Genomic DNA, 23,785 nt, shown 5'->3' with positions numbered 1-23,785 from the left:
GGAAGTGGGGAAACATCCATCAAACGCTGCATGGTAAATTACAAAGGCAGCATAAATTCGTGGATTTTCAGCTGCATAGTCTTTGGACAGATAAACAAATTACAGAGGGGCTCAGACAGGACGCAGGCACACCTCACTGAGCATTCGTCACCGAGGCTCGCAGGCACCCTGCCGCCTGGTGTTTTAGGACTCAGGAAGCAGAACAGAACATGATGAGGGCACCAGCGCATGGCATGATGGATGGCACTGGAGGCAACCTGAGGTGCTCTAGAGGTAGCTCACGGTGGTCCCCCGAGACTCCAGCCTCTGCAGGCAGAAACCCCTAAGGGCTTTATTCTCAGGGATAAAGAGCACGGCGTGGTCTGCCACTGTGGCTCTGAAGTATGAATCCTGGTCTAGACATCCACAGATGTGAAGGCATGCTGCCTTGGCAGGAGCTGTAGATAGGCCCTACATGGCCTCACAGGCTCCTGGCAGCCTTAAGATCACTAAATTAAGTGTGGTTATCTTAGGGACCTTACCACAAGCTTCACTTTTTATAATCTTAACTGGTGGATGACATCATTTCTTCTGTCTACCTCAGTCCCATGGAGGGGCTGAGGCTGCTTAATTCTTTTACTTCTGTCTCTAGGGAACCAAGGAGTAGGCCCAGGTCACAGATAATATAGTTTCAGGTTCCCAAGTGGGCTTTCCTCAGAGATAGCATCAAACTGGGCACATGCCCCGTTCATGAGGCTAGAAGTAGGGCTGTGTGTCAAGACTGCAGCTTCTGGCCAACATCCTTCCTCGGATCTGGTATTCCTGCCTGAACCCCTCTCCATGGCCAGGACCTGAACACCATCTGTACCCAGCATGCTCTGGAGCACAGGAGTTGTGAAAAGTCTAGCATCTGGGGGACAGTGGCTACACAGTGAAGACCAGCAGAGCCTTAGGTAGAGGACAGCAGGCCACAAGCTGGAAAAAGGCCTTGAGGACTGCAAGTGTGTGTGTGTGTGTGTGTGTGTGTGTGTGTGTGTGTGTGTGTTACTCAGGGACAGCCTGCAGCAGCTCATGAAAACTATGATGCAATCTAGGGGCATGGTGAAGGTGAGAATCCATGAGGGGCTCCTCCTCCCTAGCACAGGCTGCAGCAGTAGCGATGGAGCAGCAGAACACACATACACTCCAGCCCCCACCTCCTGACCAAAGGCCCCACACCTCAGTCTAACCATGGCTCTACATATACTGTTCCAACCGCTGTTCCTGTATGAGTCCACCCTTTTCACTGTTAGATCTGCATGGATGGGGCTGAGAGATAATTCAGATCATGATACTTTTCAAAACATGCAATTTATATATAAAATCTGAGAACTGAAAAAAAAAAAAAAGAAATCTGAAAGCCTTCCCCTTCATGCTGATCCTGCTGAGCAGTAGCAAACTGTTCTTGCTTTACATATCCTGTAGACCCCACAAGAGTTCCACAGAACACCACACAATAAATTCCTGTTAGACCTTGCTGTGACCAGGGTCTTTGTGCTTCTAGAAAGATGACAGTGGCACCTGCCTGTACCTAAGTGCTAGCTGAGAGGTGACTAAGCACTTCTCTTCTACTCATCTTACAACCATCCAAGCACTCTATAGAAATGTCCCCAGGCTGGGTGGTCCCTGTCCTTGGCTAGCCCATGGCTCCCTCTTACCTTAAGAACCAGCTCCTTGGCAGACAGGGACATGAGGATGCGATCACACCAAGCAGGGCATCTCGTGTTCATGTATTGTTCTCCCTGGCTGGAGTCCTCACTGTATGGGTAGCTGTGGAGACACAGGAATGAAGTTTTAACTGACTCTGGTTCCAGGAATCCTTCAAGTTCTGACGGGAAGGGTGTGCTGCTATCCAGAAAAGAATGCACACAGAGAGAGGTTTCTAGAATATAAAGTCAAACTTGAAACCTAAGTGTTTCCATCAAAATTAGTTCTCCCTGCATGTACCTATATATTGCATGGGTCAGGCTGGCTGGTTCCTAATCTCTTACTCATACAGAGGCCTCTGTGCTCAAGGCCTGAGCTTGTGGAGAGGCCGTCTGCCTCATGGACCCCACCAGGGGACCTGTCAACTCACCATCCCTGTAAAACCTCACTATCCATGGCACACTTGTTGGACTGTGCTACAGAGCAAATCTCATGTAGACCTAGCTTGGAGAGAGCCTTTTCCTGCACAGCCACACTCTACATGGTTTTCAGACCATAAGGACTCTCTTTTAAAGTGCACTGTGTTTTTTCAGGTCAGTTCCAAGGCATCATGCTCATGTGCTTCTACCGACCTGGCCCCATCCCCACTGCCCTCAGAGAGCTGAGGCACTAGGACCTCTCCAGACCTCAACCATCTAAAGCTGCCAGATGCCATGTGTCCTTCACAGAGACCATGGCTTGTGACCCATGTTTCTCATAGGATTATCACTTTACTTGATTAAAGTTACCTCAAATTAGGCTAAAAGGCTGTGTAATTGATTCATATAACATTATTACTTTAAAGAATAAAATATCTCCCATGCTTTCTTTTTCAGAAAAATGTCCAATGGCCAATCCCATCCCTGTACACAGTGACAATGACCTTGTTCAAGTGTTCCTCAGTCCACCCAATGTGTTGTGAGTCAGAGGGAGCATCTCACTGTGAGCACACATGTCAGCATGCCCACTCTGAGCAGTGTTGTGAACTGCAAGATGGAACCACATGTCTTCCTGGCAGAAGGTCACCTGTTCTCAGTCCCCCCACTGCTTTTAACCCTAGACACACAGCACAGCAAAGGCATTAGCATTGAGGACAACTTAGCCCAGGAGATTGTGTATCACAGGAGTCTCACTGAGGATAAATCAAGGATGAGAACTCCTGATCCTCCTGCCTCTACTTCCCAATTGTTAGGACTGCAAGAGTGCAACACCATGCCTTCTTGTTCTCTTACAAGTCACCATCTCATGTCTGACAACAGCTCTGACACGGTTTCCAATCACAGGTCACTGTCCCTGGACACCCTGATGTCCTGGAGACCTTGTTGGATGTTCTATGGCTAGCCCAGGCACAGAGTCTAGTGGCAACACTGAGCTCTGGGTCTGGGGATTATAGGTGACTTCCTAGTGAGTCTGTTGATGTGGAGTTCTGTCTCCCAGGTGCAGTGAATACAAGGAGAGCTTGTGTAGACCTATGAAGTCAGGACTGTTAAGAGGCAAGGAGCCCTCTGTCAGCAGGGTTGGGACCTGGAGTCACTGGTTAGACTAGGCTCCTCCATGAGTCACAGAAGAGAAAAGCTGGAGAGACAGAGACTGCATCACCTAATACTGCCTACACTCAACAAGTTCTGGGGTTTCATGTTCCCTTGCCTCCTGTGGGACTCAAGGCAAACTCTAGGTGCTACAAGGAGGAATGCCTTCAGCTCCACAGCCCGACATGCTCTCCAATACTCAAAATACAAAAGCAGGACGTTCTGATCTAGGTAGGCCTGGGAGGCCAACATGGGGTATGTAGCCATTCCACCTTCTTAGGGGCTTCTCAGCTGAATGTAAGGCCTGCATGTGGCTGATTGATGCTGGCAGGGCTGTGCACGCAGACTTATCTGGAAGCAAATCCAAAAGGGCGGATGCAGAGCAAACCAGCCCTATCTCAGCTCTCTACAGCTACCGGAATATTTGTCATAATTAATTGCAGTGCTGATAAAATTAACAATTGCCCACCTGTGCTGCCTCCACGCTGCCTCACTTCCTATTCGCCCCTCGAATCTGTCAGGATGTGGGCAGTGGCCCTTTGCTGGCTGTTTGCTTGTAGCTTGGCTCATGTGACAAGGCTAGGCTCAAGATCTGGGCAGGCCAGGCTTGGATAGTGTTGCCATGGCCCCCATGACCACACTGTGGGAAGCACAAAGCCTGTTGTGTTTGAGAGTCCTAGGGTGCAGGCCTAGGGTGGTGGGGAGAGGAAGGCAGTGTGATTCATGCCTTTGCTTCAATTCTTGGCCCTTCTTGGACCACAGGAAAACAAACTAAAGAAAGTTTTAGGTACTGAGGTGGTCCTCAGAATAGGGAGAGCGGAAGGGCTGAACCCCACTATGCCAGGCAGGGGGCCTCTCTCTGCCTCCACCTAGCAGAGGGTCACCTGTTCTCAGTCTCTGCATTGCTTTTAATGTTGGATACACAGCACAGCAAAGGCATAAGCATTGAGGACAACTTAGCCCTGGCATGTATCACAGAAGGAGTCTCACTGAGGACACATCTACATGCACAGAGGTCTGGAGACATAATGAACAGATACTAGGTTTCAAAAATACCAGCTGCGGGCTGGTGAGATGGCTCAGCGGGTAAGAGCGCCGATTGCTCTTCCAAAGGTCATGAGTTCAAATCCCAGCAACCACATGGTGGCTCACAACCACCTGTAATGAGATCTGACGCCCTCTTCTAGTGCGTCTGAAGACAGCGACAGTGTACTTGTAATAAATAAATAATAAATAAATCTTAAAGAAAAAAATACCAGCTGCTACTAAATGTCTGAAAAGGGAGGGTAAATGAGACTACAGCTAAAGAAAATGAATGGGGTATCTCGGATTATGGCAATTCTGAAATGCTTAAGTAGAATACCCTAGCAGCTGAGGTGCCCAGGAATGTCCTGGTGGCTGGAGGCCTGAGGCTGGAGCCTGCCCCAGCTCCCTTTGCTATGGCTTTAGGAGCAGCTTGCTCATGATGGTTTTAGAGGACCACAGCTTGTAGGCATGGATTCTCTGTCCACTGGTTCACTTACTGTCCCAGGCTGCATGGACACTGTGCAACCAGGACCCAGTGATTGTCCAGTCGCATGGCTTCCCTGCTCCCTGACTGCATTCCAAGCCATAAATATAAGTCCTGTTTCTAGATTTTTGGCAATTGTGACCAATGTTACTTCCAATGTTGAACTTACTGGAGGTAAAACATCCATGTTATAAGCATATGTGTTGTTTAAAAACATTGATCTTATGCCATTTGTTCACTGAGAGTGGAGCTCTTCCCACCCAGTGTTCTCTGAGTAACCCAAAGTCTTCTAATCTGTATAGCACTTGGACTGCCCTTTCTAAGTTAAGCTTTGATTTGTGCAAAGTGCACACAGGGCAGAAATTCATCAGAAGAGCCCACTGAAGGTGGAAAATACCAAGCTGGCACATCAGTAGGTCTGGCTGGTGGTGAAGTGCACACAGGATCTCCTCGAAGAGTCCACGTTATGTTGGCTGGCTTATACAAACGTTGATTGCGCATATGTTCTCAGTGCCTGTAAGTGTTTGTGTTTTTGTACTCCGAATGTCCACTCCACAAATAGCATTTTGGTTACTGCTGCTTTTGGGGTTACTTACTGGGGGAGGAATCTTCAATCCTTCCAAGATCCAGGAGGTAAAACTACTCATAACGGCAGCAAGATGACATACATGCTGCTGATTATGCACCGATGAGGCAAAATTACTACGGGAAAAAGCAGAGGTGCTTGGAGAAGAACCAGGCACTGCTCTGTGTCATCATCCTCGGTGGCACATTCACAGCAAGATACCTGTGCACAGTAAATACTTACCCTTCCAAACCCCAGTCCTGGGAAACATGGTTCCTGGGAATAAAAGGTGGGAATACGAATATCCAGACACTTTGTGCCCCAGGCCAGGCAGGGGCCATCTCAGGCCACTGCTGTACAGCTGTTTTACTGTGCAGTTGCCTGTGTTTGGGCAGTGCCATTCCTGAGGTAGGCTGACAGACAGAATCTTCTCAAAAAGAGGTGTCTTTCTGGGATAGGTTGTGATGATGTTTGTGGCCGAATACAAAATTCACATGCTCAATGGGCTGGACAGCTCTCCCCTATGAGGATGTGTCTGCTGAGGTCAGTGTGTTCTGATGAAAGTACCATGTGCTCTGGAGTGATGTCTAATACCAACATCCATATAGGCTAACACCAAACACTATGGGCCAGGTCCACTCAGAGCCCAGAGCACGTTCTCAATGCAGTGCTGTGGTGAGGAGCAACAAGTCAGCAGAGAGAAAAGCAAAGTGCCTATAGCTGGGGTGGGGGTGGGGGGCTGGGACACCTGTCACTTGTCTAGTCAAACTTTTAAGTAAAATTTTAAATGTGGGAGGTTGCTGTTATCTTTTATATTACTTTTGTTTAGAAAATAATCTTTCATTACAATGCTACTTAGTTAACATATAAGTTGTTGTTATTATTATTAATACTATTATTTTAAAACAAAGTAATTGGGACCAGGGAGATCAGCATGTAAATGTACTTGCCACAAAGACTAGTAGCCTGAATCTGAACACAGAACACACATGGTAGAGGTTAGGTTATTCAAGATACAGAAAGAGCTTAGAAAGTGGAAATGAAAATGAACACTCTGGGGTAAGGCAGAGCCCTGGATGGTGGGGCTGCATGTTCTGTGGAGGCTTTCTGCCTACCCAATGTGGCCTGTGCCCTCAAGGATGCACAGAAGCTGGCTGGTTTCTGACACACGCAACCTGGGTGTTCAGAACATCTTGTTCTGTGTGAGGGTAGTCACACTTCAAATTGCCAGTGAGCCTCACACAGGTTCCTGACCATCTAGACATAGAAAAACAGAGGAAAACAGAGCTGAGGTGGGAGCTCACTTCAGGAGCAGTGTCAGTCACTCACAGTGGCTGTGGGGGCAGAGCCAGCATAGTTATTCTAGATTCACTCTACCCTCTAGGCATCTTGGTAATAGGAATGCAGGGACTCTGGGCGGCCCCCAGGGTAGTTGTATGTCCAGTGGTCAGACCTTAGGCCTAAAAGGTGGCACTAGTCCTTCAATAAGAAGGTAAAGTTCTAAGGAGGTCCCAGGGATTTCTTCAAGGGTCCAAAGTGTGTGATGGTGGAATTATCATGGCCTTCCTGTATGCTTCCTGTAATACCTGGTGATGAGATGCAGGCAGAAGCCCAGGATAAGAAAGAGCTCATAAAGAGAAGAGATGCTTCAGCCACTGCTCTCTCCCAGGAAGGCTTCTCCCAGCTCATATGAAAGCTTCTTCAGATAATACAGTACTCAGGCTATGGTGCAGCCTCCTATCTGGAACAGAACTACAGGAAAGCACATATTCTCATGTTCCTCAGGCAGAATCTTTGTGATTCACTTCTCTCCAACTAGTGCAGCGAGTTCTGGAGGTATAGGTTGAAGTCCCAAGTGTATCCATCAACGAGAGACTGTTTAGTGGGCAGTTGTGCACATGTACAACCATAGACATATATATGTGTGTGTGTGTGTGCACCTATTCACATAATGTACAGTCATGAATTTGCTTCCCTTATATCTAAACTCTGAACATGTACCTATATATACACACCCACAAATTTACACACTCATTCACATATGTACACACCTATACACAGGCCCTGAAAGTATATAGATGTATTGACATATATGTACATATACACAGGGATATACAAATGTAAACAGCTCATGTTATAACACAAAGGTCCATGCACATGCAGACATCCTATATATGTATATACAATGCTACACATGTATACAAATAGTTCATCATACATACATCCTACACACTACATATTCAAACCCACATAGTGTGTGCATATGTACATATATGGGCAAATATGAATGCCATTGATTTCTCTACACACATCATCACCCATGTATACCTGCACATATCCACACCCACACACTTGCACACACACACACATACACACACACATACACACAGTCCTATTTTTGTGCAAATAGAATGTCTAAAGCTAACTTTTTTCTTTTTCTTTATTTTAAGACAGGGTTTTACTATGTTGCTGTGCAGCACTGGCTGTCTGGAGCTCCCTATGTAGACCTAGCTGGCCACAAACTCAGAGATAGGACTTCCTCTGCTTCTCAACCACTGGGATTAATGGTGTGCATCATCATACCAGCCCAAGACTATCTATTTATTATAGCCTAAGAGTGTATCTATTACTTACGAGGTCATCACACACCACCACTTCAAGCCCCAGCTCCTTCCAGCTTACACTCTTGCTTATTCCTTCTCCACTGGAATGGTTCTCCAAACCACACATGACAACACAACAGGGACTATGAATTGTTTGGTGGTTTTAGGTGCTTTGAGACAGGGACTCCATGTATACCACAGGATGGTCTCCACCTCCTGTTCTTCCTGTGTAGCTGAGATTAAAGTTACGTGCCACCACTTCCAGCTTGCCACAGCTGGAAAACCCAGTAGAGCCAAATGGAGAAGAAACATCAGGGCTTCCTGGGCAGTGAGAAACATCACCAGTGTCCCAGGAGGTGGTAGTGGAGGACATTGTGTACGTCCTGAGTTGTGAGGGCAGGCCTCAAGAGCCTTTTGTTGAAGCCCATGACAAAGATGCATGCTATAACTGAAGAGGCCAAAGACACCTGACAATACACTGGATGGAGCAGTTCAGTTTGGACGACCCTCCCTCTTCCCCACCCATCTTGAAAACTTGAATGCTGTTTCTGTATAAAGGGGAATATCTATAAGATGTAAGTGCCTGGTGATGCCTCCTTCCATGTGCTCAGTGTGCACACGATGATGATGGCAGATGGCTCCCACTTCTTTATTGGTCTTCCATTGGATGACTATTAGATTGAGGCTATGGTTACCTTCTCGGCCACAATGGCATGTGAATTCTCTTCTCGGCTTTGAATGTGACTCCCTCATTAAAGAACCTCTGCTTTTGAGGGATAATATTATTTACCCTGACATCTAGGATGTTATGGTCTTTAAAGGCCACTTTCCTTAGAACATCCCCTATGGTGAGTCACATAACAAACTGAATTCTGAAATAAGAATATGGTCACCTCAGGTGCACTCTGGCACTCTTTGCTGTACTAACCAACCTTCCCCAGGGGCTACTCCTGGGTACTGTGCCACACACACACACACACCCTAGACATCTCTGAATGCACAGAGGATTCTTATAATCTTTCCTGTTTGTGCAAAAGATTCTGCTTTAACAATCCACTGCTGCCTCTGCTCCCTACTCAGGGGAACTTATCCTGACAAGCAGGCTGGAGGGAATGGACCATCAGAGGCCTTCAAAATCACCTTTCTGGGAGGTTTATAATAAGCCCGAGTTGCTGGGCTCATCATGCAGGGCCCCTTCTGGATAATACAATGTTCAATTGACTAAAATATGCCAGTGTGTCAAGATGGCTTCAGATCTGTGAGATATGACACCTATTCTTGTCAGGTGGGAAAAGCAGGTACCTTGGTTGCCATGTGAGACAGGGACACTCTCTTCATTGCTCAGGTTTAGATTACTCTGGATTTTCAGCCTAATTGAGTCCTGCTCTATACTTTTGGTGTGCAGGTGACTTTCAAAGCTGTAACACTGAGAGAAAAATCTCAAGACAAACGCTAACTTCAGTCCACAAGTCTTGCGGGGGCAGGCATGTCTTATCCCACTTGTGGACCCTGAGCCTCTTAGCTCTTAGTCATACGGATCCCATTTCTACCAATACCCATGATTCACTGGGGCTATTCCAAGTGTCTAAGAGACACATGAGGGTCAGAATAGGTCCCTCAGTGTTTGACAGGATGTACTTAGAGTCACTTTGTTGCTCATCACTGTGGTGCAGGGTTCCGCTGGTTAGCACTGGGCTATGCTGCAGGGCCAGGTACCCCTGTCAAAGTCTCATGAGGTAACCTCCTTGAGTCCTGCTGCTTAGAGCCTTTATGCAAGTGTCCAGAATCCTGGCCTGAGCACTAACCAGATGTCTGGGAGTTGCTAGGTCCTGCGGCTCCTGTTTCTCCATCCCTGAAACTCTATCAGCTCCCTCACCTTAGTCTCCTAGGGCAAGGGGTTATGAGTTAGCAGCTGAAAAGGAAATCTAGGTATGTGCACAAGTGGGTCGCCCCACTGCCATGTTTGATCATATACAGTTGGCATAGAGACAGGGTGGCACTAGCAGAGAGGATAAAACCTGGCTGGCTGTCAGACACATTGGATGTAGCACTCTCATTCTGAGGAAAAGATCCCTGGTATTTCCCACCAGACAGGTATGAAACAGGCATTGATATCATGACCAAGTCAACAGAATAGCTCAGTTTGTTGGAAAGTTCCCTTGCCACTTTCAGTCATAAGACTTGGGATCTGACATAGCCACAGGGCTGGAAGGAGGAACACCCACAGCCACTGAAGCCATCTGCAACAATCCCTTATCCTCAGGAGCCACCTTCTGTACACTTCTATGAGGAAGATGCAAAGGCCAAGAGGCAAAGCACAGCTGCAGAGGATGGTGGGTAAATCTGGCATTTTGGTCCACCACATAGCACACACTGCTTTCTGTAAGGCCTTTGCACTTCCTTTACAGCACAGCACTCTCAGGCTCTGAAGGGAACCAGTGCTATTGTTGCAGATATCAAGATTCCAGGTGCACCAAAGTGAAACACTTCCAAACTCTCCTAGGGAAGTCAAACAATGGTGAGTCTCAAGACTTTCAAAAACCCTCAGCGCACTGCCCACAAAACCAACACCTGAAAAGCTACAACTTTGGGTTTTTTTTTTTCACACTGGAAAGAGGTCTTTAAAAAAAATACAATCATTTATTACTCACAGCTAATTCTTTTTTTCAGGCCATGGAAATGATATAGGGAGAAATAATTCATACACATGGGTGTACACATGGAGACAGATACACAGAATACAAGTGCACATATGTAGACAGACAGACAGACAGACAGACAGACATGAAAAGATGCTATGGTAACATACACGGGTGCTTATGTACACAGGGCACATACATGCAGACATGTCTGTACATACTCATTTTCTTAAATACACGTATACACGCATGCCCGTGAATGCACAGACCAACACAGGCACACCTGAGGAGGTTGCTGGGAAGGCTGCCTACTTCGGCAGGTGCAGGGCCCCTTACCTGGGGGGGAATGAGATGTCCAGTTCATACAATCTGTCCTTAAAGACAGACAACTCCTTGTCAAATTCCAAGAGCTAAAGAAAAAGAAAGAAGAGAACAGAATCACTTATTTTCCTCACCAGAAGATGGGGGTCTGTGTGTACCTGGGTTGCATGTAAATTCCTAAAAAACAGACAACCATCTAGTGTGTCCTTACCCTACTCAGAAACCAAGATCCATCACCACCAAGACTCAGGTCACCAGCCTGTCTCTGCCACCCAGCTGCCTGCCTAGCTCTGCTCACATGAGGCACGGGAAGACTCCCTGAGAAGCACGCATCCCCTGCATGGGGGCCTGGCAGTCCTTTCCATAGAGAGGGAAAATGTCCAGTGCTGAAAGTGATCCTTAGAGTGAGCAAGATCAACTCAGCATACCACAAACTGGAGCTGAGTCTGCACACTGCTGAGAGTAACATTCACGTCCTCACACACAGGAGGTGGCAGACAGCCTGGCTCCCTCAGGAGGCTTCCATCAGAGTATTGTGCCTGCTAGAAGGAGAGGACGGTCCCACCAGCCATGACTCTGTCCAGTCACCATGAACACCCTGTGGGATACTAGCCATTAATCATGTCCTACCCCACAGCTGGTGTGTAGCCGTGCCATCACGCTGGGGCTCCCCTTAAAACCACACTGTGTCTTCATTTCTTCCTTCCTCCTCATCCATCATTCTTGAATGTGCAATTACCAGCATGTGTACACTGTAATTACTTGTGTGCCAGCCTGCTACCTGCCTACTGGTGTGGGTCTCCTGCCTGTGTGCCCTTCTCAGAGCTGCCTTCATCAGATCAGCACCAAGCTGGGCATCACTCCTATCAACCAGAGTGACTTAGAACTGGTTAAGGGTAAAGTCAAAGGCAGCTGAAATCCCCCTCTGAGGTGATGCTGTTTATGGGAGAGGAGAAGAGGGTAAGCCATTACTCCAGACAGTCTCCTTATTTAATGTCATAACCTCAGAGCCATGTGGTGGTATATTCACAGACTCAAGCCAGAGGTCCTTAGACTCTACTCTGTCTGGCCTGGCTCCAACACTGGCTTCTGTCTGGCACTACTTTGGTCTTGACCAAATGAACAAAAGAGGAAGACACATGTTTGCTTAGAGCTGTCACCTGTGTGAGTCAGGAGCCACTGTTCCCCAAAGGTCTAGGTGGAAGCCTGAGGCAGCTCAAAGTTAGAAAGTACCACAAAAGAGAGGTGCACTGGACCAAAGCCCAGAAGCAACTGCTAACCACAGTTTTAGGAATGCGTGGGTGGAGCATAGCATCCCACTCTCCTAAATATCTTTTCTTCTCCATGTTTACTGTGGACTTTTAAGGAGGACATGCAATGTTATGGGATCTTCTGAATGGCCTCCTGAGAGGTAACTGCACTCTGAGAGGTAACCTCTACTCTTCAAGAATGACCAATTGCTTCTGCCTGCTGTGGTTCTGGACTGCCTACCACCTTTCCATGAGTTAGTTACACGTTAATGTCTTCAGGTTAGTGTAGGATTCCCTCTTCCTATTGAAGCAATGCTGTTTTATTCAGTGTCTGAATTTTCAATTCTCCCAGCTCCAGATTTGCTGCTTCCTGAGGATCTGTGATGCAGACAGGTGTAAACACAGGCAGATGGTGTCCTGCTGGACGTGGTCCTCTGTCCACCCACCCTGCCCCATATTGTCAGTCACATGTCTGTTTCGGTGTTGTTTCTGGGCCACTCCTCCTCCTATTCCCCAATTCACAAATTTCATCTTCACTCAGCCTTGGTATACACACGTTAATTTCAGCAACTATAATTTTAGAGGCTCTGTATGTCCTCAGCTGTCTGACATTTTCAGGGTCTTCTGTGCCTTTGGCTACTGTTTGCAGACTCTTGATCAAAAGTAGAGTGGTTTTGTTTTCCCCAGTGCTCAGCAGATTGGGGTTGTGAGCTTATCTTTGAAGGTTCAATGCTTGAGAAAATGAATGTGGTTTACTTTCCAGGATATTCTAACCTAGTCACAGAAAATAGCAGACGAATTCTTGAGTCCTCACAAGGAAGTTGTGGGCTGAGCATCCATTGCCCTGTGGTTACCTGGTGGCCTGGGGCCCACAGTCCTGGCATGACACCTGCCTGGACTACAGAAGCCATCAGAGTAGAGTCTTCTTGCCTTTACGGGTTCAAGGCCTGCTATGCCTTCTACCCTGGCTCTAGTCAGTCTTCTAGAAGTAGCAGGGGTACAAATTCTGGGAACACATATAGACAGGGTCCTGCAGAGATGGAATTTGAGTCAACATGATTTACTTAGCCTTGGAGAATGAAGTGCTGGTTTTCTGCCAGGTTAAGTGTTGCTCAGATGTAGGCAGACACAACCTTTGACTGCTAAGGTCCACAGGAGTTTGTGAGCCCAGAAGGGGCAGCTCTAGGCCACACCTTTCTCTGTCTTATAGACTCATTCTCTCCACCCACCACAGGCCAGAAGCTCCCTGGGCATGAGGAGCCTAGATGAAAAGGGCTAGCCAAAGGCCCATGCACAACCATTGGTCATGCAGTCCAGCTTTCCAGTTCTTCAGCTCTGCCATGGCCCCGGTATCCAAGCCATGCTATCAACATTAAAGCCTTTTGACAAGCATTTTGTGTGCACGCCCATTTGTGTGTGTGTGTGTGTGTGTGTGTGTGTGTGTGTGTGTGTGTGTGTGTATGTGTGTGTGTGTGTGCGCGTCTATTGGGGAGATGTCAGCAGCTGGTAGAGATTTGGTTTCTCTAATCATGATCACACAGGGTCTATTACATCTCTCCTGTTTGGGGTATTAGGTCACCAATGTACTGACGGCCCTGTCACATCATGGCCTCTACTCTAAAAATTACCCTTCCCTAATTTTGTAATATTTAAAGAAAAATAACAAATTTGGAATTAATTTCTATTTTTAAACTGCTTAAATGGTAAGGGAGCTCAGGAATGGCAGGTGAAGAACTCCCAAGTCTTTGATCATTATTTAGAGCCCTAGTCCATATGCTACCCACTACTTCCACACACCTAACCCATGTCCCCAGTCTGATGCTGGAGGAGACACATGTGGAGCCTGCTCTCCATCCTCCTGCTAGCTGGTGCTGCTTATCAATAAACATGTTCTGGAACTCAGCTGTGCATACTTTCTGATCACACATTCACTGTACTTCTGCTGTGCTGAGGGTGGGTAAACAGGAGACCCACTGGCTCCCTGATCAACCAGCTGGCTCTGACAGGCTGGTGAAACCCTGATGTTGTGTGACTGTTTGTGGAATGCCTGCTGTACCAGGCCTGCCACATCAAGAGGATGATGGGGATTAAAGCTGCTGCCATCACCCACCCAGACCATCAAATGTGAGAGGTTTCTGATTGGAAACTGCACCACACTGCTAGTGAATTGATAATTTGTATCTCTTTGAGATTTTTCACAAACATGATAACCAATTTCACATGTATCTTAAATGTTCTTCTTGATTACAAAGTGAAAAGCAGCAGCAATGTGTGTGGACAATGATAAAGCAGCCGCTAGCCTCACGCATCTGTCAGGAGCCGTCCCAGCTGCACAAATTCCACTGTTGCTGCGTGGACACCGAGCTGATAAAGAAAAAAGGGCTTGGAAAATCAATGCACCCGGAGCCCGGGTGGTTGCTAAACACACAGAAAACATCTCTATCCAACAGGCCAAGCACCTAGAAAATTCCCAAGCCCTGCCCTGGGACAGCCAAGGAAAATTTAATCTCTCCAAATCCTCACCAGGGCACTCCATCCTGCAGCCCTGACAGCCACACTTATAATTAATTATACAATTTCGATGGGAATATCGACTAAACAAAGCTATAAATCATAGAAAAAGTCAATACGCATGGACACATTCAATCATGTCCCGGCCAATGATTACTACTCTTAAAATACAATAATTATTTTCAGGAGCCAGCTTGAATTAAATTTCTGTCAGACAAGTACAAGACCGGTGGCTGATGAAGGATGCGATGGATTTTGGGGGCTGAGTCTGGCTAGGGCACATCCATCCTGCAGATGGTAGTTTGTTTGTAGTACTTGTGGCACAGCGTGTTCAACCAGGCCACGAGGATGAGATTATCTCCAATGCTCATTAGGATGAGGGGACTCAATGCCCAGATTCTGGCTTGAGTGATGGAGGCCGATTTCTTTGAATATGTGTGAACTGGGCAGAGGCCAGGCATCAGCAGCATGACCAGGACATTTCTGAAAATGTGTCTCAGGTTTTGAATAGCAGCTTGTGCAATCATGGGTCCCTGGAGCTCCAGTCACCTGGCAAACCTGTTGACTTCCTGAATAAGATTCTGGACATGGCGGATAGGCATGAGTCCCAAGAAACTACCATGTGGAATTGTCTCCCACTTCAAAGTTGCATTCTTTTATATTACCGTCAAATTCAAAATGGTTCCTGGATGTTTAAACTTTTTTTTTTTAAAGAGGTCCTTTCTTTTCTTACTGTGTAGCCCCCAGTGACCTTAAACTTGCAATCTTCCTGGCCCAGCTTTCTAGTTCTGTGATTATAGACTTGTACCATGTCTGTACAGCTGCACATGCCTAGTACAATTCTTCCTCCTCCTTATTCTTTTCCTCTTCTTTAAAAAATATTGTGTGTGCATGTTCATTCATGTATGTGTGTGTTGGGGTGCTTGGACACATCTGTGTGCGTATACATGGAGGCCATAGATCAATATGAAGTGTCTTCTTTCTCCATCTTGTTTTGAAACAGGACTTGTCACTGAATCTGGAGTTCATTGATTCAGCTAGACTTGCTGGCCAGGCAAGTCCCAAGGACCCTCCCCTTTCTACCGTCTCAATGCTGAGATGACAGATTCGCACTGCCATACCTGGCCTTAAAAACAAACAAACAAACAAAACAAACAACCCAAGGAAACTGGGGATCCAAACTCAGTTCCCTGTTTGCATGGTAAGCACTTTACTCACTGAACAACCTCTGCACCCCAATTTCCTCAGCCTCCACCCCTTTTTGTTTGTTTCTTTAAGGTACAATCGCATGTAACCCAGGCTGGCTTCAAAGTCTATGTAGCTGAGGATGCCCTTGAATTCTCTCCTCTCTTGTCTACAGCTCTGCAGTAACGGAACTACAGGAATAACCACTTAAATTTCACCTTAAAGAAAGGCCAGAACGGTTTGTGCTGAATGCAGATTATCTTTCAGAGAACAAGGCCGGTCATTCCAATGGCATAGCACATTCTCTGTCTAGATGTTAAGACAGCCATACAGAGTCCTTAGACCCCAGTGGCATACTCCTGGATTTTTCTAGGACACATTTTCCCATTCCTCTCCCAGTGCTGTCCAAGGTCAAACTTTGTCTTCTCCATAACTGCTGGAGTCTCCTTATCTGTCTCTCTGCTTCTTCTAAAATCTTCTGTCTCCTTCTTGGCCCTTGCATCCTTCACTTAAAGGAACTTTACTTGCTTCTTGCTTTGCACAAAGACCCAAATGACCTTACTCCTCTGACTGTAAAGAGCCAGCTCTGATGGAGGCTCCAAGGCACCTTCCCTAGCCGCTTCTAAGTTTGGACTCCAGGCAGCAGGGGCCAGTATACATCTCCTAGGTGCTCAGGCCTATATGAGTTCTTGCTCACTCCTTTTCTCTTCTTTCCTGAGACATCAATATGTAGTTTGGCCTTGAACTCATCAAGTTCTACTCTGTCTCTTAAATTCAGGGATTAAAGGTCTGTGCCACCACACCCAAGTTGCTCTACTCTTTTGTAGTGAACTGGAAAGTAGCCCGTTCCTGCAGTTGTCTGGCAGAATAACACAACCATTGCCCTAGGAAAGCCCCTCTAGAAGGAACTACCAGTAGCCATAGTTTTTGAGTGACTGAGTGTGCAGAAAGGGACCAGAGGGGCACCGAAGCAGAAAGGGCAGTGGGAAGGATTCAATCAGAGACAGTAGCAGGGCACAGTGGGGAGAAACAGTATGAAGCCCTCCTATGGACCAGCAGCAGTAGAACTAGGGATACCTGCAAGGTTAACCAGGCATGCTGTAGGGATGAGGTTAATAATCAGCCCCAAGGTAGGTGGGTCAGGCTTGCCACAGCAGTGCAGATGGATTCAGGCTCATAGAAGTTGCTGGATTCTGGGCTGGATAGGTATCAAGAGACAAGTGTAACTTCTTAAGAGGGGTAACAACACAGAGGGCTGGACATGCCAGTCACTATGTTCTGTGGAGCTATGCTATGGGTGGGAGCTTAACTTGTGTCATGATAATCTTTGTGGTGTACATTCTACCTTTGTGAACAATCCTAAATCACACTGGGGCCACTGTATAACAGTAGCTCCCAATATTCCTAAAGTTCTTGTTATCTGTGTCTGCTAGATCTAGGAGGCAGACATACCATCAGATGATTTTGAAGTGTCTGAAGGATGCAAGGGGCCTGCATCCTTTCATCTGCATTTGATGTGCTCAGCTCTATTCTAAGTACTGTGCATCTATCCCTCCATACCTTACGAAGGAAAGCAGGCATCCAGCTAATTAAAGGCAAGTAAGAAATAGTGAATGTGTACACACATGTAACAGTACGTGACCTGAAGTACCTGGATCTGTACCCAGCACCTGCATAGGCTCATTCTCTTGGACCACCATTGAGAGCAATTTCCTTAGGACAAGGTAGCTCATCTCCTCCCTGTTCCCCCCCAGTAGGGACCATAGCTGGTTATGTACAACTTTAGAAATCTTGGGAGCTGGCTGCTAGATACAGTGGTCATGGTATGGCTTAAGTTTAGGACTGTCCACAAAGGTAGAGTTTATAACACAGAGATTATCACCATACAAATACAGTTCCCACACCCCAGCATAGCTCCATTTTTTACCAGAACATAGAGATCAACAAATAACAGGTATCCAGTAAGTAGCACAAAATTATACTACATTAAATAAAGATGGACCAGCTAGGTGACTGAGAGAATAAAAACACTTGCTGTCCAAGCCTGACAACCTGAGTTCAATCCTAGTAGAAAGAGTAAACTCACCCCTGAAAGTCATTCTCAGGTTTTCACATGAACATCATGGCATATACCTACACACCAAGCATGCACCTGCTCACTTCACATGCATACCATGCATATACATGCCCACATGCCCCCACAATAATTAATTAACTAATTAATTAATTAACAGCAGTTACATAGAGGCCACTCTCAGTGCTAGTCTGCATATGGCTTACATCAGTGCAGATGCCCAAGTCTAGAGATGCCTTCCTGGCAGTTCTAGTCTGGATGGTTTAAGTGGAACATTTTCAATATACACTTTAATTTTCATGCATGTGCTCATATATAGCACAGTTGTATAAGTATGATGAATGCATTCACGCACAAAGCTAACACAATGCACATGAACATGTGCTACTGTACTCAGGTATATCCCCACACACATACACACATGCACACACACCTTGAATATACAACCCCACCACAAGGACATGAGGAGCTTCTCTCTATTTAAAATGAGGTTCCAAGCCCCCGCTGCATACCTGAGACCAGGAACTCCCCAGTTTACATGGTAGCAGGAAGGACGATACCTCGCTCATTCAGAAGATTGCAGTGCTCATGGGTCATAGGAGCTCTGTGCTGCCCATTGACCCCTGATAATTCTGGCAGCCTAGCTTAGCCTGACCCAGCCCCAGCCCTACAAGTCACTCCCACTAAGTTACCCCAGAGCCTGGGCTTAGAAGCTGAACTCTGGGTGGCCTGAACACGTGTAGAGGTGCTAGTGATACTCCAGGGCAAGGACCATCTCAAGGGGTCAACCCAGGGTGACCACACATACACCTTAAAACAGAACTTACCGCAGTGCCATTGTTGTCCCGGAAGACATCCTGGTTGAAGTAGTCGAAGAGCTTCTTTTCCAACTGGAGCACGACCTACGGGGTCAGAGATGCCTCAGTACCCTGTACAACCCGCAATCTGCAGGTCAGGTGTGGTTAGTGGCTGCCCGCCCTTAGTCATGAGCCACTTACCTTCCGGTCATTGTCTGACTCCCGAAATATCAACTTTACAACTTCATTGGTATCAGCAGCCCGGACTGTCTGCATTGTGGCCTTTGTGCAGAGTGTCTGCAAAAAAGGCAAGGATGCTCAGTCCCAATCTAGCCACCCATCTCCCCAGCTGGAATTACCCAGGGCCCACAATCAATAGTTTCCCAGAGTCACCAATTGGAGGGAAAGGAGATCAGTGTTGATGGAACAGAGGTTTCAGATTCATTCCAGGAGTCTACTTGACAGTCCTTGTGAGCTCTTCCTCAAGAGGACTCCCACCAGACTGTACAAGGTCCCGGCTGAGTGTAGCTAGTGGTGCAGCACAGATGGAATATGCTCACGCTTCCACAAAAAACAAGGCTTGGTTAGCAGTGCCCACGCTAGGCAGCAAGTTGAATCCTTCAATGGGGCTGCTCCTTGCTGTTGCTGGCTCCCCTGGGCCTCCTGTGGGGCAGTCTAAGGCTATCAAGCTGTAGTCATGGCATGGGGCACTAAGCCTGCAGGTCCAGGGGTGGATGGTCAAAAGGTCAACAGAATCTCAGGAGACTCTGACAATAAGTCCTGGGCTCTGGACAGGAGTCAGGAGAACTGAGGGCAGTGTGTAACAAGGACATGACAAGACATGAAGTCTGCAGATACTCAGCCAGCCTGTTCCACCAAAGGAAGGATGGTTATGGAGTGACCACCAACCTTGTTGCATGCTTGGCTATGCTGTCTTTGGTGGTCCTGGACCAAAATCAACCAACCAGAGCCTTGTTTGATAATTAAGTTCCTGTCTGTTTGAATTAATCTCAATATAGGCAGGAAGGGGTTAATAAGCATTCCCCAAAAGCAGGACAATGTTTGGGACTGCCCCTCCATCCCACCCGGCACAAGAACCACATCCTCACAAACACATATACACCCCAATACACACACCACAGGGGCCTAAAGCTAACAAGGAGGATGAAAACAAGACACTTAACACAAATGACAAGGCAGCACAAGACTCCTAGAGACAACGGCAAAGCACCTATTGGACGAATGAAGGTTCGAGTAACTGCCTCCTGCCTTGATGGTGAAGATGGAGGGAGTGGCTACTTTCCCAGCCAACAGGTCAGGTATCCAAAATGTTTTTAAACAACCAAGCCAAACAGGATGCAAGAACTTTGTCACCTGGGCTGGGATTGTAGAAAGAGCTAACTGGGGCTACTGACAGTCTACAACTGGGCCATATGTAAAAGAAACATTTAAAAGAAACAAAACAAAAACAAACAGACAAACAAAAAACCAAAGAGAAAGAGTTTTAGTTAAAAGGAGAGCAGTTTCCTGGAAGTATCTGACCTTTTAAGGTCTCTGTAAGGCAGGATCCCTTGGGGGGGTGTCTATACTGAAAGTCCCCTAGAGAACTTCTTAAGATCAGGACTCTGCAGCCTCATTCCTACCTGGGGCCCACTGAGGTAACAGAAATCACTGGGCACAAACCCCTAGGTGCTCCCAGGCAGCTGTGCCAGTATAGTACCCATCCTATAGGCAGATGAGGATGAGGGGTGAAAAGAGCCAGCCCTATGTGTGGCAAAACTCAGCCCAAATACTCCCAAAACACACTCCAGGCCAGGCTATTGACATTCCGGGCACAGATCAGCTAACCCAGCCAAGCCCCCAAAGTGGCTTTTGGACTCTGTGTCACAAATCAGTCTGGCTGCCTTGGAACTGTGGAGGATTAGGACAAGTACCCAAACAACCAGGGGCATCAAGGCCACCCAGCCCCCTGCATCCCATGGAGGTCTTGGCCCATCCTGATGCTAATGCGCTTAAGTGGCTTAAGCTGCTTTTTATGAATGGGGGAAAGCCTGGGTGGGGGCAGGCAGAGGGCCATTGTGGCCACTGCAGGACGGTTCAGGAAATTCATAGTTGTGTCTCCTTGAAGGCATCTGCCCTCAACTGTTAAAACCCCTGCTTTATCCCAGCAAGCTGGCAGCTCCCAAAGGATCAACATCTGAAGGTCCCCCAAAGCTGTGCAAGGGCCAGCCACCCCGCCCCTTTCTCCCACATCCCTTCCCATGGAACCTCCCCATTCACAGGTTGTAAAGGCTCCATCAGGAATGAGCAGGCGAAGCGGCCTTCTCGTGGCCTTTCAAGCCCGGGAAGTCGTGACCACTCATGCAGAAAGCTGCCAGGCCCAGCCTTTCCGGCTCAACCTAAGGAAGGGATTTTACTCTTTTGAAAGGAAAAGAAATACCCTAAATGCTATTTTAAAAAAGCCATCTAAGATCTATTTTTATCACCAATAGCTGCATCACATGGCAAAAGAAGAGGTGGCTTAGCTTTCCAAGGATTGTTTTGTCTCCTGGAATATGCTAGAATCACCCATGTGCCAAGGATGTTCACCTGCCACTTCTGGTTCCTTCTTGCTTAGACAGGTACCAAAGCACGATGCCTAGTCTGGCGTCCCCAAGCCCAGGATACTGATGACAGCAGCAGACAGCTGTTTTTGTGCTATCAAACCACACGATTTTTACAGCTCATTAGATTTGCACAAAGCTACCCAGTAATCAGATGCCCTCATGTGCATGCAGGCCTCGGTCAACTCATCCCAGGGACTAAATCTGTTCATTTCCCTCCACTCAGCTGTCACCAACACTCCTCACAGAGATCAAAACTCTATTAAGGGCAAATAGCCTGTTGGTCTTAACAGCAGACCAAGTCTTTCAGATGTAATGTTAGTCTGTTTAGAAAAAGCAAAACTTTCTATCTATCTATCTATCTATCTATCTATCTATCTATCTATCTATCTATCTATCTATCTATCCATCCATCCATCCATCCATCCATCCATCCATCCATCCATCCATCCATCCATCCATCCATCCATCCATCCATCCATCCATCCATCCATCCATCCATCCATCTAGTGAGATGGGGATCTCTCTATTACATAGCTCTCTGGCTGTCCTGGATATTAATGTATAGACCAAGCCTGGCCTTGAACTCAGAGAACTGTTTGCCTCTGCCTCTCTCTATAAAAACAAACAAACAAACAAACAAACATCTTTTTAAAATGGCAGTTATCAACGTGTGTGTGTGTGTGTGTGTGTGTGTGTGTGTGTGTGTGTGTGTACATGTGCACAGGTATTTGTGCTCCTGTGTGCATGTGGAGACCAAAGAACAGCTTTTGTGAGTCAGTTCTCTTCTTCTACCATTTGTGTCCCTGGGATGAACTGAGGTCATCAGCCATGGTGGCCAAGCACCCTTTCCCACTGAGCCATTTCACTGGTCCTTACCTGTGCCTTTTGACACACAGGTGTCCCTGGGGCTAGATAGTGACAGTCAGCCTTAGCTGGCCTCCAACCTCAGAATAATCAGATTCCAGCCCAAACAAGGCCCTTCTCACACTTTTTCCTTACAGGGCAGGGGAAGGTGCAGCTATCTCACAAGGAGGTGACTTCTCGGGCCCAGGACAACCTTCCTATGTCCTCTAGACATTTTAGAGTCTGCTTTTGTGACCTGGGGAGGTCTTAAGCATGCTTGCGATCTTGATAATAGTGGTTGAGGCACATTGTGAAAACACATAAAGAGATTTTTAAGCTTTCTAAGCCATGGAGTCCAAGTAAGGCAGCTCTCAGCTCAGTGTGAGTGCATCCTACTGGGCTGTCTGTCCTCTAGCCTTTCCCTAGCTACTAAGCTGCAGAACACAAGTCAAGCCACACTGCAGCTTCTCTGCAGTAGCTAACATTCCTGCCTCCAAAACCAACAGAATTCTTTAAAAAGCATACTGGTGCATGCTGTCAGTACCTACAAGAGTCTAGCCTTCAACTAGAACTGCCTTCGCTGGACAGGTTCCTCTCTGTATCTTGCCATGTCAAATTGTGAGCTCCCCAGGCAGGGTTTCAAAAAGCTCATATAACCCTGAGCTAGGCAGAGAGGGAGGGACTCCTGCGTTAAGTTCCAGCACCATTCTCTATTGGTCTCTGGTGCTAGGCTGGAGCAGGCAGGCACTGCAGCCCTGTGTGTCCATCCTTCAGCTAGACATACTACATAAGCCTCCTTGCCACACTGTTGGGTTTTTCAGAAAGCCAGGTGGTCCCAGCACTTTACAACTGACTGGGTATCAGGCAGGTAGCTAATGAACTTCTTAGAGAATTAAGAGACTGTTAGAGAAAAGCCCATAGGGGTTTGGGGGAGGACCCCAGCCTGAACAAAGGTAGGCCAGTGCTCTGCAGAAGTCTGAGTACAAAGACAGAGCCTCAGGAGCCTTTGGGAATCAGGGAGAGTCCCAAGGGAGCCCTGTCTGTAGACTGAGACAGTGAGACTGAGGTAAGGAAACAGTGATGTAGGAAGGATGGCGGGCATGGCAAAGAGCTAGCTGTACCAACACTGAACTGGGAGGTGCTGGGTACAATCATGGGATGGAGCTAGATGTGGGACCTATCCCCCACTGCTCATGAGAGGCCAGAATAGAAACAGGGGTATACACAGCAGCTGGAACCCAGGGGCCCTCTCATTCCTCAGAGGCAGAGAAAATTCAAAGGTGCCTCCAAGTTGCCTCTTTTGTTCACCACAGAGGTACACAGTAAGTACATTTATGTTAAAGCCACTCCTCATGGAGCATGGGTGGCATGACTTTTGTCACTGTCCCATCCCTAAGGCCTGAGACACTCAACCTCAACCTCCATCTGCAGCTGGGACAAAGCCCTACTCTGTCGGTGCCCAGCTTGGGTTACAGGATGTGTAGCTCCAGGGATAACTTGGGTTTCTGGCCTGAGGATACACCTCCAAGGCATTGTGTCAGACCCTGCTGAAGGTGTCCCCATGGTGAGGAGCCAGCTCTGGGAGCCCTGGATGTCTACAGGAGCTCCGGGTATCCACCCAGCACAGGAAGTGATAACTAATGCTGTG

At 47.3% G+C, this 23,785-nt stretch overlaps 1 protein-coding gene across 7 annotated transcripts in view; it reads right to left on the bottom strand.

The window, feature by feature from the left end:
• The window catches only part of Inpp5a (inositol polyphosphate-5-phosphatase A), a 186,826-nt gene that overhangs the window by 2,995 nt on the left and 160,046 nt on the right, over positions 1 to 23,785 (bottom strand). For all 7 annotated transcript variants that reach the window (XM_031388695.1, XM_031388693.1, XM_031388691.1 and 4 more), the window contains 4 exons: positions 18,890 to 18,985; positions 18,719 to 18,793; positions 10,887 to 10,960; positions 1,677 to 1,788 (listed from right to left, as the gene is read on the bottom strand). In XM_031388695.1, the coding sequence (XP_031244555.1) occupies positions 1,677 to 1,788; positions 10,887 to 10,960; positions 18,719 to 18,793; positions 18,890 to 18,985 (357 nt within the window). The remainder of the gene's footprint in view (positions 1 to 1,676; positions 1,789 to 10,886; positions 10,961 to 18,718; positions 18,794 to 18,889; positions 18,986 to 23,785) is intronic.

This window comes from Mastomys coucha, unplaced genomic scaffold (assembly GCF_008632895.1).
Source record: "Mastomys coucha isolate ucsf_1 unplaced genomic scaffold, UCSF_Mcou_1 pScaffold21, whole genome shotgun sequence".
NCBI lineage: Eukaryota > Metazoa > Chordata > Mammalia > Rodentia > Muridae > Mastomys > Mastomys coucha.
Note: the sequence above shows the minus strand (reverse complement) of the source record. Positions and strands in the feature narration are given on the sequence as shown.